Source organism: Cucumis melo, chromosome 2 (genome assembly GCF_025177605.1).
Source record: "Cucumis melo cultivar AY chromosome 2, USDA_Cmelo_AY_1.0, whole genome shotgun sequence".
Taxonomy (NCBI): domain Eukaryota; kingdom Viridiplantae; phylum Streptophyta; class Magnoliopsida; order Cucurbitales; family Cucurbitaceae; genus Cucumis; species Cucumis melo.
Window position 1 is genome coordinate 25665589 of NC_066858.1, and position 12675 is coordinate 25678263.

Consider the following 12675-nt stretch of genomic DNA (forward strand, 5'->3'; position numbering starts at 1 on the left):
AGCGTTATCATAACAAGTCTTTCCTCTCTCTCCTTCTTAAACTTTTTTCAATTATCTATAACCTCATCTCTTCAACTTTCCCATAAAACTGCTTATTTAAACTTTTCCTCCAAACACATTTTATCATAAAATTACTTTTTTAAACACGTCCTCCAAACACATGTTATGATAAAACTAGTTACAGTACTAACTCTCTATATATAACCCCAACCCTTCTCCTGAACGGTCCATTATATTCTACATGTGATGGATTGTTGTAGATTTAGATTGATTTTTCTCGTAGGAAGTGTTTGAGGGTAAAGAGTGTGAATAGTGAGCAGTAAAGAATTTTGATGTCTAGAGAGTTTGTAAACTTTTAAGGCACGTAGTATAAAAAGTACTTGATTAATATTAAATTGATGATTTTATTGATTCCATTGGTAATACGATACATATCGAGAATCTTATCTTGGAAAAATCAAGAAACTTCGCGCTGCTTATAAAATAGGATAATATACTCAATACTCTTCTCATTGACAATTAATTTTAAGATCATTAATATCATATTATCTAATAGCATGTTACATTATGAAACACGTAACTATTTATCATCGTTTTAGCATATACTTTTTTTAATATTTTAATTTATGTTTCGTAATTGATAAGGAAAAAGTAAGGGTGGGTTAAAAAATGCAAAACACTACAAAATTAAAGCATTTCCAACGATAGGAGCTTTAGGAAAAATTAAAATGGTGAGGGACTTGATTTAATTGAGTTATTGTGTCCATCTGACACACTTCCCACTATGTTCTTCTTGGCATGTAGCCAACTTCTTTCCCTATAGGCCTACTCGTCGTCATCGTGGTCTACACAACCTTCAAAATGATGGCTAATTAACTATATGCTATTCTTTTCTATGTTAGGATGTACAAATTTTTTGAGTCTAAGTCGCATGTTTATAATATGTAATAGTTATGGACATAAAAAAAAAAAAAAAGAGAGAGAGAGTGAATCCAACCAGTAGTTCAACTCGAACATGGTCGGTTAGATCAGGACTATATTGTTTTTCTTTTTTACTCAAAGTTAGAAAATAACCAAACCGAACCAAGTTCGGTTCAATTTTTCCAATCCAAATAAGTAAGAAGTATATAGGAATTTATACTTAACCTACATCTGCCGTTAATTTTCACACGTCCCTCTTTCTATTTTTCTCTTCTCTTTCTCTCTTAAGATAGATCGACTGGTTTTAAGAACAATCTGATCCAACTCGACCTATACATATATACCCCTAGTAATGGATATGTTTTAATCATCTTGTTTAATGATGCTTTATATGTTGAAACAACAATTTTGGTCTCGATAATTTTGTTGAAGTAGTGATTTGGTTCTTGAACGTAATACATAAACATTAAGTCCATGTTGTGAAAATAAATTAAGCATTTTGATTTTTATGATATGTGATAGTTTAATATTTGTAGTAGAAAAACAATCGGTTATTTGGTAGCTAGTTTGTCGATTTACTTATTATATGAGAAACGATGTATCAATTACATTCTAAAAACAATTTTCCATATTAAGAATTCAATTATTGCAAAATTTAAATAATGTAAAGTTAAATTGTGCAAAACTTGAGTTTGATTTACATGATGAAAAGATTGGTAAATAAAGGTAAATAGAGAATTGTGAACGTAGACATGAAAACCTATCTACTTTTTAAAGATTATTGGATGATCAAAACCTCATACTCCACACGTGTTGTAGTCAAAAAAACTATCAGATGATAATAAAGGGTTCGAGTTCATTTAGAATATTAGAGCAATCACAAACTATTTGACGTAGAGTTAAAATTTTTCTTTGACGCTCAAATGTTGTTAAATTATGCGAGACTTACAAATATCGGTTGAGTCGGTATTTTTTATTTTATTTTTTTATTTTGACGTTTGTGAGGTTGAATATGATTTTATTATTTATAAAATAAAAAACGTTACAATTTCGGTGGGAAGGAAAATTTTAATTTTAATTTATAATTATTTTTACCAAAAGAATCAAAGATTTTTGGTCGATAAAAGGCCCCCTCATGCAGCCTGAAACTCATGAGTCGGAAACTGTAAACTTGCTCATTCCTGCTCTTTTCGTGGAGTACGAGCGAGACGACTCCTCCGCCGCCCTTCCGGCGAAAAGCTTCTCTCAAGCTTCCTCTTTCTTCTCCATCATCTTCTTCCTTAATCTCTGCTGCCCTTTCAATTCGGTACGCAATCTCTTCAAACTCTCCTAATTTTCGCATTTCAATTCAACATCACTTTGTCCGATTCATTACAATTTCCCTACGACGGCGTCTTTGCGTTCATATTCAAATCCCTTTCTTCTCTCTCCACTTCTTTATTTCCCCCCGCTTTTTCCGTACTTATTTCATAGAAAATCAGAACCGTTCTTCTCATTTCTAGACGCTTCTCTCCTGTCTCATAAACTCGGATTATTATCGATTCGTTTCGTTTTGATTTGATCGCCGTGCTCTTTAACCCAAGAATCTTTATTTTCTCTTTCGGTTCCAGGAATTCAAGGATTCATTGACGTTATTACAGAGATGGGAGAAGTTAGCGTTGCTTATACCAACGGTGTGATGCCCGCTAGATTGAACAAAGTTGTTTTAGCTTATAGCGGCGGCTTGGACACATCGGTTATCGTACCATGGTTGCGGTGAGCGGCTCTCCGTTTTCCCCCTCTATAATCAAATATTATGATGGCCATGATCAAGTTTTTCGTCTTAACAATCGTTTTTTATATCTCTGGCCCATTTGTTTGAAATCCTCAATGGCGGTATTGTGTTATTTTGACTTCTTTTTTTTTTTCGTTTCTCTTTTTCCCTGCAGAGAGAAATATGGGTGCGAGGTGGTTTGCTTCACTGCTGACGTTGGGCAAGTATGTTTTGAGCGCTGCGCCCGCGCCCTGTTTCCATGGCCACGAATTGGTTTATGTTTTGTGCAGATCTAGATTATTTGATTCTATTTTATTGGCTTGTTATTAATGGGAAATATGCAGGGAGTGATGGAATTGGATGGTTTGGAAGCAAAGGCGAAAGCGAGTGGAGCTTGTCAACTTGTTGTGAAGGACTTAAGGGATGAATTTGTGGAAGACTACGTGTTTCCCTGCTTGCGAGCTGGTGCCATTTATGAAAGGAAATACTTGCTTGGAACTTCCATGGCTCGTCCTGTCATCGCCAAGGTTAAATCTTACTTAATCTCCTTTGCTGGAGGGTATTTAGTTTAACAGTTATTGAATTTTACCAGTATTGTTTCATGGGTTGGCCAGATATTTCTAGTAATTTGTTAAAAAAAGGGAGAGATTCTTGTTTCATGTTTTTTCACATGGATTTGAGTTAATAATAGAGGTTATGATGATGTTTTTTACAGGCCATGGTCGATGTTGCCAAAGAAGTTGGAGCTGATGCTGTTGCTCATGGTTGTACAGGGAAAGGAAATGATCAGGTCTGCTTTATTTTCTTAGATTTTTTTCCTATGAATATTCTTAAAGAGAATCTCATCTTTTTGCTTTTCTGTTTTATTTATTTTTTTCATGCAGGTACGGTTTGAGCTCACATTCTTTGCTCTGAACCCCAAACTACGTGTTATAGCTCCCTGGAGAGAATGGGACATTACAGGAAGAGAAGATGCCATTGAATATGCCAAGAGACATAACGTGCCAGTCCCAGTCACGAAGAAATCGATATACAGCCGAGACCGGAATATTTGGCACCTTAGTCATGAGGTAAATGTCATGACAGCCGGTTGGTTTTATTGGTTTGTCAAGTATATGGTTTCATGCTATACAAATTGAATTTGGCTGTCATTTAGATGTTGCAATTTGTTGTATGATTGTGATCGTTTTCTTTTTAGCTTGAACAAGTGGTAGGGGTGAGCTTTAAACAACATGCTGCCAGCCCTGACCCTGGCTTTTTTGCTTTGATACTTGTCAGTTGTATTCATTTTATGTATTACATGTGATTGAAGGGTGACGTTTTGGAAGATCCTGCTAATGAGCCAAAGAAAGACATGTTCATGCTATCCGTTGATCCCGAGGATGCACCGAACCAACCCGAGTAAATTTCCTCTGTTCTTGATTCAACTTCTCTGCATTTTTGCAACCGAGTTCTTACGTGTTTGTTGTTTATTTCACAGATACGTTGAGATTGAAGTTGTCTCAGGACTTCCTGTAGCTGTCAATGGGAAAAAGCTGTCACCAGCCTCCCTTCTCGACAAACTCAACGAAATCGGCGGGAAACACGGCATCGGCCGAGTCGACATGGTCGAAAATCGTCTTGTTGGCATGAAAAGCCGTGGTGTGTACGAAACACCAGGAGGAACCATCCTATTCACAGCAGCACGTGAGCTCGAATCCTTAACACTCGACCGCGAAACCATACAAGTCAAGGACTCACTTGCCCTCAAATACGCGGAGCTGGTATATGCAGGTCGATGGTTTGACCCACTCCGTGAAGCCATGGATGGATTCATGGAGAAGATAACCGCTAAAACCACCGGAACGGTCACACTCAAACTGTACAAAGGCTCAGTGACCGTAACCGGACGCAAAAGTCCAAACAGCCTATATAGACAAGACATATCCTCATTCGAGAACGGGGATGTGTACAACCAAGCGGATGCTGCTGGGTTCATCCATCTCTATGGCCTCCCAACTAGAGTCCGAGCAATGCTTGAACAAGGAATCTAAAGAAAGCAATGAAATTTAGTGGAAGTTTGAATAAAAATGTTTGGGGGACATGGGAATAGTTTTTACTCGAGAAAAATTTGTACGCTGCAGTTTTTTAGTTGTCCCGCCGCACTGGAAAAAGAATCTTTTGGTATTTCACTGCTAGGGAATGCGCTGTCAAATAATAATGCTTTGTTTGAGAGTGTGCCCACCAGACCCCTTTTCCTTCTTCAGGTTTTTATGATATTTTTCTATCTAAAAAAGCAAGGCTTAAATTTGCCTGCCTTCAGCAATCAACTATGGCTGCTCGTTTTGTTGTTACTGTGTCTTCCTTTCTGTCTTAATTCAATGCAAGATTCCGAATCTCTACGCATCCAATTTCTTTGGCTTTTTCCTTCCTTGTGTGATTGCAAAGATTTAATACTTTAAATTTAGAGCTCTGTTTATGTGCAATGTTTAAAAACGGTGGGGGGACTCATTAAACACAACATGAGAAAGTATAGGCCTTCCATATTCAAAGTTCAAAAGGTTACAACCTTGTAATTTGGAAATGATCCTTATTTTAGGTAAGGAATCAATAAACTTTAATGCCAAAATATATTCATTGCATTTATAGTTTAGCAATAAAATTATTGAATATTAAACGCTCTTGATTCTCTTACTCCCCACTTTCCAATGGGTGACTTTAACACGTTTCTGCCTTTTAATAATCAAAGGAACAGAAACATAAACATATGTTTGAATGTGGGACAGAGTGGTTAAAGGAAGTAAAGCCTCAATTGCTCTCCTCTATTATTTCAACTTTATGTCTTATTATTGTTATTTCTACCTAGTTTACTTCATATATTTTTTCGTGCGTATGTATGTGTGTGTTGGAGTTCATTTTTTCGTATGTATATTTTTTAGTAGTCACTTATGTTTAGATACGTTAAATCATCAATCAATTTCTACAAATATATAGAAAGCTAAATGAAAGGAAATAAATATCATCATGTATGGCAAGAGTTTGAATAATATTATAGAAAATTAAATGATAGAATATTTGATTTTAATCATATAAATGGTTGCAAAAGATGAGGCCAATTTAATGAAAATCGGGTCAAGAAAAAAGTCAGGGGGGGTCAGAAGGGGCAGGTCCAGGAGGAAAATGGCATTTGGGCGCCACAATAGCCAATATTGCATGAACGGCCAAAACGGCTGCCAGCTATTAAATAATTAATACTACGTGGTGTAGGAGGAACAACAATACCAAAAAGGAACAAATAATTAAAAGACAATTATAATACTCATTATTTAAAAGAAGAAAAAAAAAAAAAAACTATAGATAGTGACAACAATTGCTTAAATAAAACCAAAACAATAAATATTCTTATTCAAATATAGCTTTAGTCCATCAAATTTCATTTTTAACAAACTTGGTTTCAATCAAATAATATTAATTTTTAGGCAAGTCAAGTATAGTATACTATACGAATATATATATTAAAAAAATTATAGTGAAAGGTAGCATGTTTGAGACAACATAAAGCTTGCTTGTCGTCCTAAGTTCGCTATTTATTTTTAATTATCTAATTTTAATCCACATGCTTTTAATAAATTTTAGAACTTTAGTTATTTAATGTTAATTTTTATTGAAATCGATTAAATAAAAATATTGATTTTCACGTGAACATGTGAAAAAATCTTAATATAAAGATTTATTGAATTTGAGTGTAATTGAAGGATATTTTCAAATTATAGAGAAATAAGTTGGATAAATATAAAAATTAGAGTAATGTTTAAACCTAAAAATATAGAATATTTAAAAATGGTCTATCGAATGGGGGGAAAAAGAGGAGATAAAAATGGAAAGTGATATTAATAATTACGTGGACCATTCGAGGAATTTGCTCATCAAATTGCAATGCTGACTCGGACAGAATCAACAGCCACCATCCTTCTCTACCATTGGCTAAACCCTACAATTTCTTTTTCTTCCTTTTCAGCTTTCTCTACATCCCTTTTTTCCTTCTAATTATTATACATATTTTTGTAGTGGCGGTTTCAATCGATTTTGCTTTTGTTGACCATAACTTTGAATTCTCTTTCTATTTCCATTCAACATACCTCTATATAAAATTATGTATAAACAATGTGCATGGGAATTTTTTGAAAACCTTATAACATGTGCATTTTTCTTTTATTTAATATAGTCAACTCTAAATAAATATAAAATTGCTACTTTCGCTTTCATGGTCTCTATTGTTTCTAAACATTGTTGGGTTTTAGTTGGTGAAGGGATCTTCTAATATAAGATATTTGGGAATTTCAAATCTATGTAATGGACAAATAAAGTTGATAGTGGATGGTTGGGAATGTTGCGAATAAATTGAGATTTATGATAATGATATAAATATTGTTCCACGAGGGTATTTGTATATTTGGCTATTAATATGCTCTACGGTTATTAGGTTTGTTAATTTATTGGTTCGAAAATGAAGATCGAAGATTCAAGTATTTCTCCACTATTGATTGACAATAGATGTATTAACTAAGTGTGTAGATTTTAGGTTTACAATTAGCTTCATTGTTAGTTTGTATAAACATTGTTATTTTTTATCATTATTATTACCAAAATACAGTATAGGACATGAAATGTGATGAAAATGGCAAGTTATGGACTAAAATGAGACTTAAGCTTGAACTAAGCTATTGTGCTTGACCTTGACGAAGGTTGAGCTCGAACCTTACTAAATGCCTAATTGGGCTTGCATGTCCTAACACAATAGATATCGGTTTTTGGCCTCGAATATGACTTAAGAAAGATGCTCTACCTAGGTCATCTCTCTTTGCTCTATCTATGTAACTTCATGCAAAGGTAACTTAGACTCATTGACTTCTTCTCCTTTCTAAAATCATTGTATAACATATATATTCTTTTTATTCAATTAATCCATTAATAGATATAATATATGTAGCAAAAAGATATTATAGATTCTCAGGTCAATTATTGTTTATTTCATATCTGATTTTAATAGAAAAAAAATATTGATAATTTTTTTAAGCAATAAAGGAATAACGCGATTCACTCTTTTTAAAAAGTAGCAGCTTTGATTTTTTTTTTCCCTATGTTTTTATACACATTATTCCGATTTTCATTTGTGGATAATATGTTTATTTTCTTTATTTAATTTGTTGAGTATTTTTGTTTGTTCCTTTTATTTTATCCTCTCTTTATAAAAGATACATCTAAATGAGGTGCAAATTTGGAGCTTTTTAGCTTTTATATAATTAAATATCTCAACTACCTAAACTACCCTCACTTTTATTTCTACTTTTTTTTTTAGAATTTATTTTATTTTATTTGTATATTTATTAATTGTTTTTAATAAGTTATTATTATCGTTACAAAAAGATTTAGCTCTCTCGTCTTGTCTATCATTTGAAATTGGTCTTATTCTCTTTTCCGATGCATTTTTCATAGGACCCACCATTCATGTGTTGTCTGTAAACATTCCATTATACTTATGAAATATCAAAGTTTATTTATGATATAAACTAAAATGAATTAAGATAAACTACTGTATGTGTCTATCTTTATCATGATACAGACACGTATTTATATCGTGATCTATCACATGTAGATTATGAAAATTTTCTTATATTTGTAATTTTGCCATGTGAAATAATAACTTTTCAATTTTAAACTTTTAAATGCGACTTTCATATCATTGTGTTTAATTTTAAAAGATTAAAAACGGATTTTTACCTTCATTTAAATTAAAAAAAAGAGAGAGAGAGAGAGGCTATTTTAGCTATTTTAAATCACTTAGAAAATAGAAATATTTTGTTTAGAAAAAAAGAAGCCAAACTAAGTTGACTTTATGGAAAAAAAATATATCACTAAAGAAAAATTTTCACTACACTTGATTTGATTTTTCTATAATATATATGCCCTTAGTTTGTTCAAAAGAGACCAAAAATTTTGGACATTTTACTACTCTTATCGTTGAAAATTTGAAACCATGAATATACAATAATCTTGTTTCATCATCATCATCGTCATTATTATATCTATGACCATAATTTATTGTGGTGGAGGGAAAAAGATTAGAAAAGATGAACTCTACGTGGAAACCCAATCACACTTGCAAACAATTATATATATATATATATATATGCATATCCACTCATTTACCAAATGTTTCACGTAAATCCGTTTAACCCTATACACACAAATTTCGAGATTATCATAGCTTTATAGATTCTATTTCAAATACTACCTATACACATGATGCTGCTTCTGCTAGTAATAATTTCAAAATTAGTGGTTCCATATTTTTCTATCCCACATATTATCTAATACAATAACTATATAATATATTAATAAGTTGAACGATTGTTATAAAGTATAATTATTGTGGTGTGGGACTGAAGAAAAGGAGTTTTATGAAATATATAGGAGACTTAAAAGATAAAGATCGAAGTTCTTGGATGGTATAAAACGAAGGTCAATAGATAAAATTCTAGAAGACTCATGTGAGTGGATTAATTGAGACCTATGATATATAAACTTTAGTATGAGCCGCGGGGGAGCTTAAGAAGGCGCAATAAGCTAGAGAGTTACAAATCCATTTAAAACTCAAGAAAACCCAGGAATAAGCTCAACAATCCATGGAGGAGTTATAGGAACCATGGGAAACTCGAAGGGCTCACATTAGAAGACCTCAATATTATTACACATAGAGAATCTAATGATACCATATGGAAGAACTTATGAACTCATAGTGGTCACATATGGAGGGGTCCTAGTAATACTATGAAGCTAGGACATATATAAAATACCTAACAATGTAATGCCATGAAGATTTCAGTAGCACAATAGATGACTCATGAAAAACAACTGCAAATGACATAGTAGTACTAAGGATAACCTAAGAAGTATCATAGAGATTCTATTGTATTGCAAAATACATCTATAGAGGACCTAACGACCGTATCATGAAAACTTTAGTGAGCGACCCGTATGGAGTTCCTAATAATACCATGAAGGACCTTAGCAATACTACCAAAGATATTTGCGGAACCCATTTAAGATCTAGTGGGTACAAAAAGTTAAAGAACCTTTTACCTCTTTACAAGGTCGTCGAGTGGTAGTGATCTAAGTTGACAACGACTAATTCATGAAGGAATTGATAGATAGTGGTGTTGCAATCGCGTAAAGAGTAACTAACGGTTTCATAAATTAAACAAAGGAGGACAAATATGACTCAAGTACCCGTTACATAAAGCTTGATCTATATAAGCAATAATATGATAATTCATTTGTCAAATGCACATAAAAGATATACAAAATGTTTATTCAAAATATAATACTGTGGATCGATCCTTTTAGGTATGAAGACACAGTGGAGGTTAGATTATATATCTATAAAGCATTTTGAGATACAAATGTTGTATGTTGATTTGAGCTAAGTTGGCATCCACTAATATGAACAAGAATTATATTATATCTACCAACAATTGTAATACTATTTAAGCAAAGAAATTAGATTTGTCGACAAAAGAGGGCTTACTTGAAAATGGAAAACAAGATTATATATTGAGTGGGAGTGAGCAAAAGGTATATGGTTCTTCTTTATTCTATCTTTACATCTATGTATGTGTGTGTGAAGATTATTGTGGAGAATTTATGTTTGGCTAATGCCTAATATTACAATAATGTATTTAAAAATTAAGAAGAAAAAGAAAAAAAACAACAATAATAATTGTAATAATAAGTAAATAATCAAAAGGGCAACAAAATATGTCCATTCGTTTTTAATGGATAAATGCTATACCGCTCGCCACCGCAGGTTGTAGATTGGGATTCCCTCTTGCAAATTGCAATTTATTATTATTGTTATTATTATTTTATAATTATATGTTTTATTACTTCGATCAAATTTTAATGATTTTGATTTTCTTTTTTGTTTTTTAATATAAATAATCTTCGTTTTATTTCGCTTACAAATATGAAATTTTGCTATGTTTTAGTTTATTAAAAAAGTAAGGACCGATCGAACATTTTAAAATTAAGAGGTCACTTTTATTTAAAAAAAAAAAGGTCGTTACAAGTAAGCATCTTTTTTAAAGTACAAAACCGTCATTTTTAAAGAATCAAATAGACACCAATTGAATTTTTTTTTAAACAAAATTAAGTGTGTTAACGAAATTTGACCTAAAGTGGAGGAACCAAATCTCTGACATCGATATTGATAGTAAAAAAAAAAAATCAACCAAGTTGTTCAATTAATTAATATAGATGAAAATTATATCAAACACAATAGATCGGAAAAAAGGAAACACAAATTTTTAAAATTAGAATTAATTAAATAAACACAAAAAGCGTTATCAAATTGAAAAAAAAAAGTGGATGGAGAAAGGAAACTATCTTATTCTTATCTTCTATATATAATGTGTGGAGTTTAAATATACACAACAAAATCTAAGATTCCGTTCTATATAGATTCGAAATATTGACGCTTTTTTCTCGTCTCTTTGTTAGAGAACGACATTTCGTTTGGAAACTATTATGATGTGTCGTTCTCATCTATTAATTTCTTTTTTTTGTTCCAATAAATAGTATCTGTCGTCTTCCTCTCCTCAGTCTACGGATTTTCCATCCTCCACACACAGATGCTATGAAATAAAGAATTATTGTCTTCAATGGAGTTATATCAATTGCACGTGACGAGCTTCAAATATATGGTGTAATCTTTATATATATTTCGTTTGGATTTTTTTAGTACAACTTGAAATGGAAAGTCGAACTTTTGGTTAAAATGAAGATTTTACGTTGAATTCTTAAACTCACTTTTATCAATATTTGATTTGTTTTTTTGTTAGTTGGCTAATAAGTTTAAACATACGGTTTTGCAAATATTATCGTAAATTTATCGTTTTTTATGAACAACAATAATTGTTTTTTAAAAGTGATGCTTATAAATAAATATTTCTTTGGATGTATAACAAATAATTCATGGAATAACTTTAGTCAAAATTTATAAAGTTTGATCGAGTTTAGTTTATATTTAATCGTTACGAGTTGTATTTTAACATTTAGATTCCTTTTCTATGATTTTTCACCAAGTATTACCTTTTTTTTCCTCTCTCTTTCTTTCTTTAAAAATATTTTGTGTTGACATCTATTAACTAGTTAAATAAATAAATAAATTACAATTAAATTATTTCACTATTGGGTTTTAAATTAATTAAGTTTGTTTACATCTTATTTATTTGAAATTAATTAACTAAAGAGTTATTACCATGACAAAAGTGTTCACATTTTTAGCTATAGATATATTTGTAAGTGTATTCTTAACTAGAGCTCTTGTCATTTGTAGAGTTTGTTTGAACTAATCGATAGGAGAATTACTACTAGTGTGGTATCGAGCTAAGTACGTACTTATATTTAAATTAGTATACAAAATATTTAGTTCGATCAAGTACACGAAATATTGTTTTGCCATTGAGATAGTAAAACGAGAATATTTAATAAAGTCCATCATCTAATATTCACATAAGGTGTGCGCAATGTCGGCAGTGTTAGAGTGAGTATAATTCTCAAGACCGTAGGGTTTTACCCACGAGCTCGAAGTGATCGTCATCATTTGGCTATGTCGACCCAAAGACTCGAATCTCTACTTTATGTTTCAATATACTTACATTTGATATTTTTTTTTAAGAGCGAACAAAATATATTAATTAGATCCATAACCCATAGTTTATTGTTTGCAAAAACGACAACAAATAAATACACGATTCCACGTACAAATATGTTAAATGTCACAAACGCCCTCACTATTGATATACACTTGATATATTTTATACCCTCGATATACTTGATACTCTTTGAAACACTTGATGCCCCTTAATACACTGTACACTTGATACACATTTGATACATTGTTGACGTACACTTGACATACACTTTAATCCCCTCCCACAATTAGACGTTTTTTTTAGTTT

General features: G+C 31.8%; 1 protein-coding gene across 2 annotated transcripts; it reads left to right on the plus strand.

Moving 5' to 3' along the window:
* Positions 1-2061: 2061 nt before the first annotated feature.
* LOC103502341 (argininosuccinate synthase, chloroplastic-like) lies at positions 2062-5007 on the plus strand. Of its 2 annotated transcripts, none has more exons than XM_008466249.3 (8): positions 2062-2227; positions 2532-2676; positions 2850-2898; positions 3019-3201; positions 3390-3464; positions 3559-3744; positions 3987-4075; positions 4155-5007. In XM_008466249.3, the coding sequence occupies exons 2-8, from the start codon at positions 2564-2566 to the stop codon at positions 4705-4707; spliced, it is 1248 nt and encodes a 415-aa protein (XP_008464471.1). In that variant the 5' UTR covers positions 2062-2227; positions 2532-2563; the 3' UTR covers positions 4708-5007. The 2 variants fall into 2 exon arrangements, with proteins under 2 accessions (XP_008464471.1, XP_050937115.1); XM_051081158.1 differs by having other exon boundaries at positions 2062-2226; positions 2525-2676.
* Positions 5008-12675: the final 7668 nt, after the last annotated feature.

What these genes read in the sequence shown, in the direction of transcription:
- LOC103502341 (XM_008466249.3), top strand. Translation starts at nt 2,564, where the DNA reads ATGGGAGAAGTTAGCGTTGCTTATACCAACGGTGTGATGCCCGCTAGA. An exon ending in TCACTGCTGACGTTGGGCAA is followed by an intron (nt 2,899 to 3,018) that starts GTATGTTTTGAG and finishes GGAAATATGCAG; the next exon opens with GGAGTGATGGAATTGGATGG. An exon ending in CTCGTCCTGTCATCGCCAAG is followed by an intron (nt 3,202 to 3,389) that starts GTTAAATCTTAC and finishes TGTTTTTTACAG; the next exon opens with GCCATGGTCGATGTTGCCAA.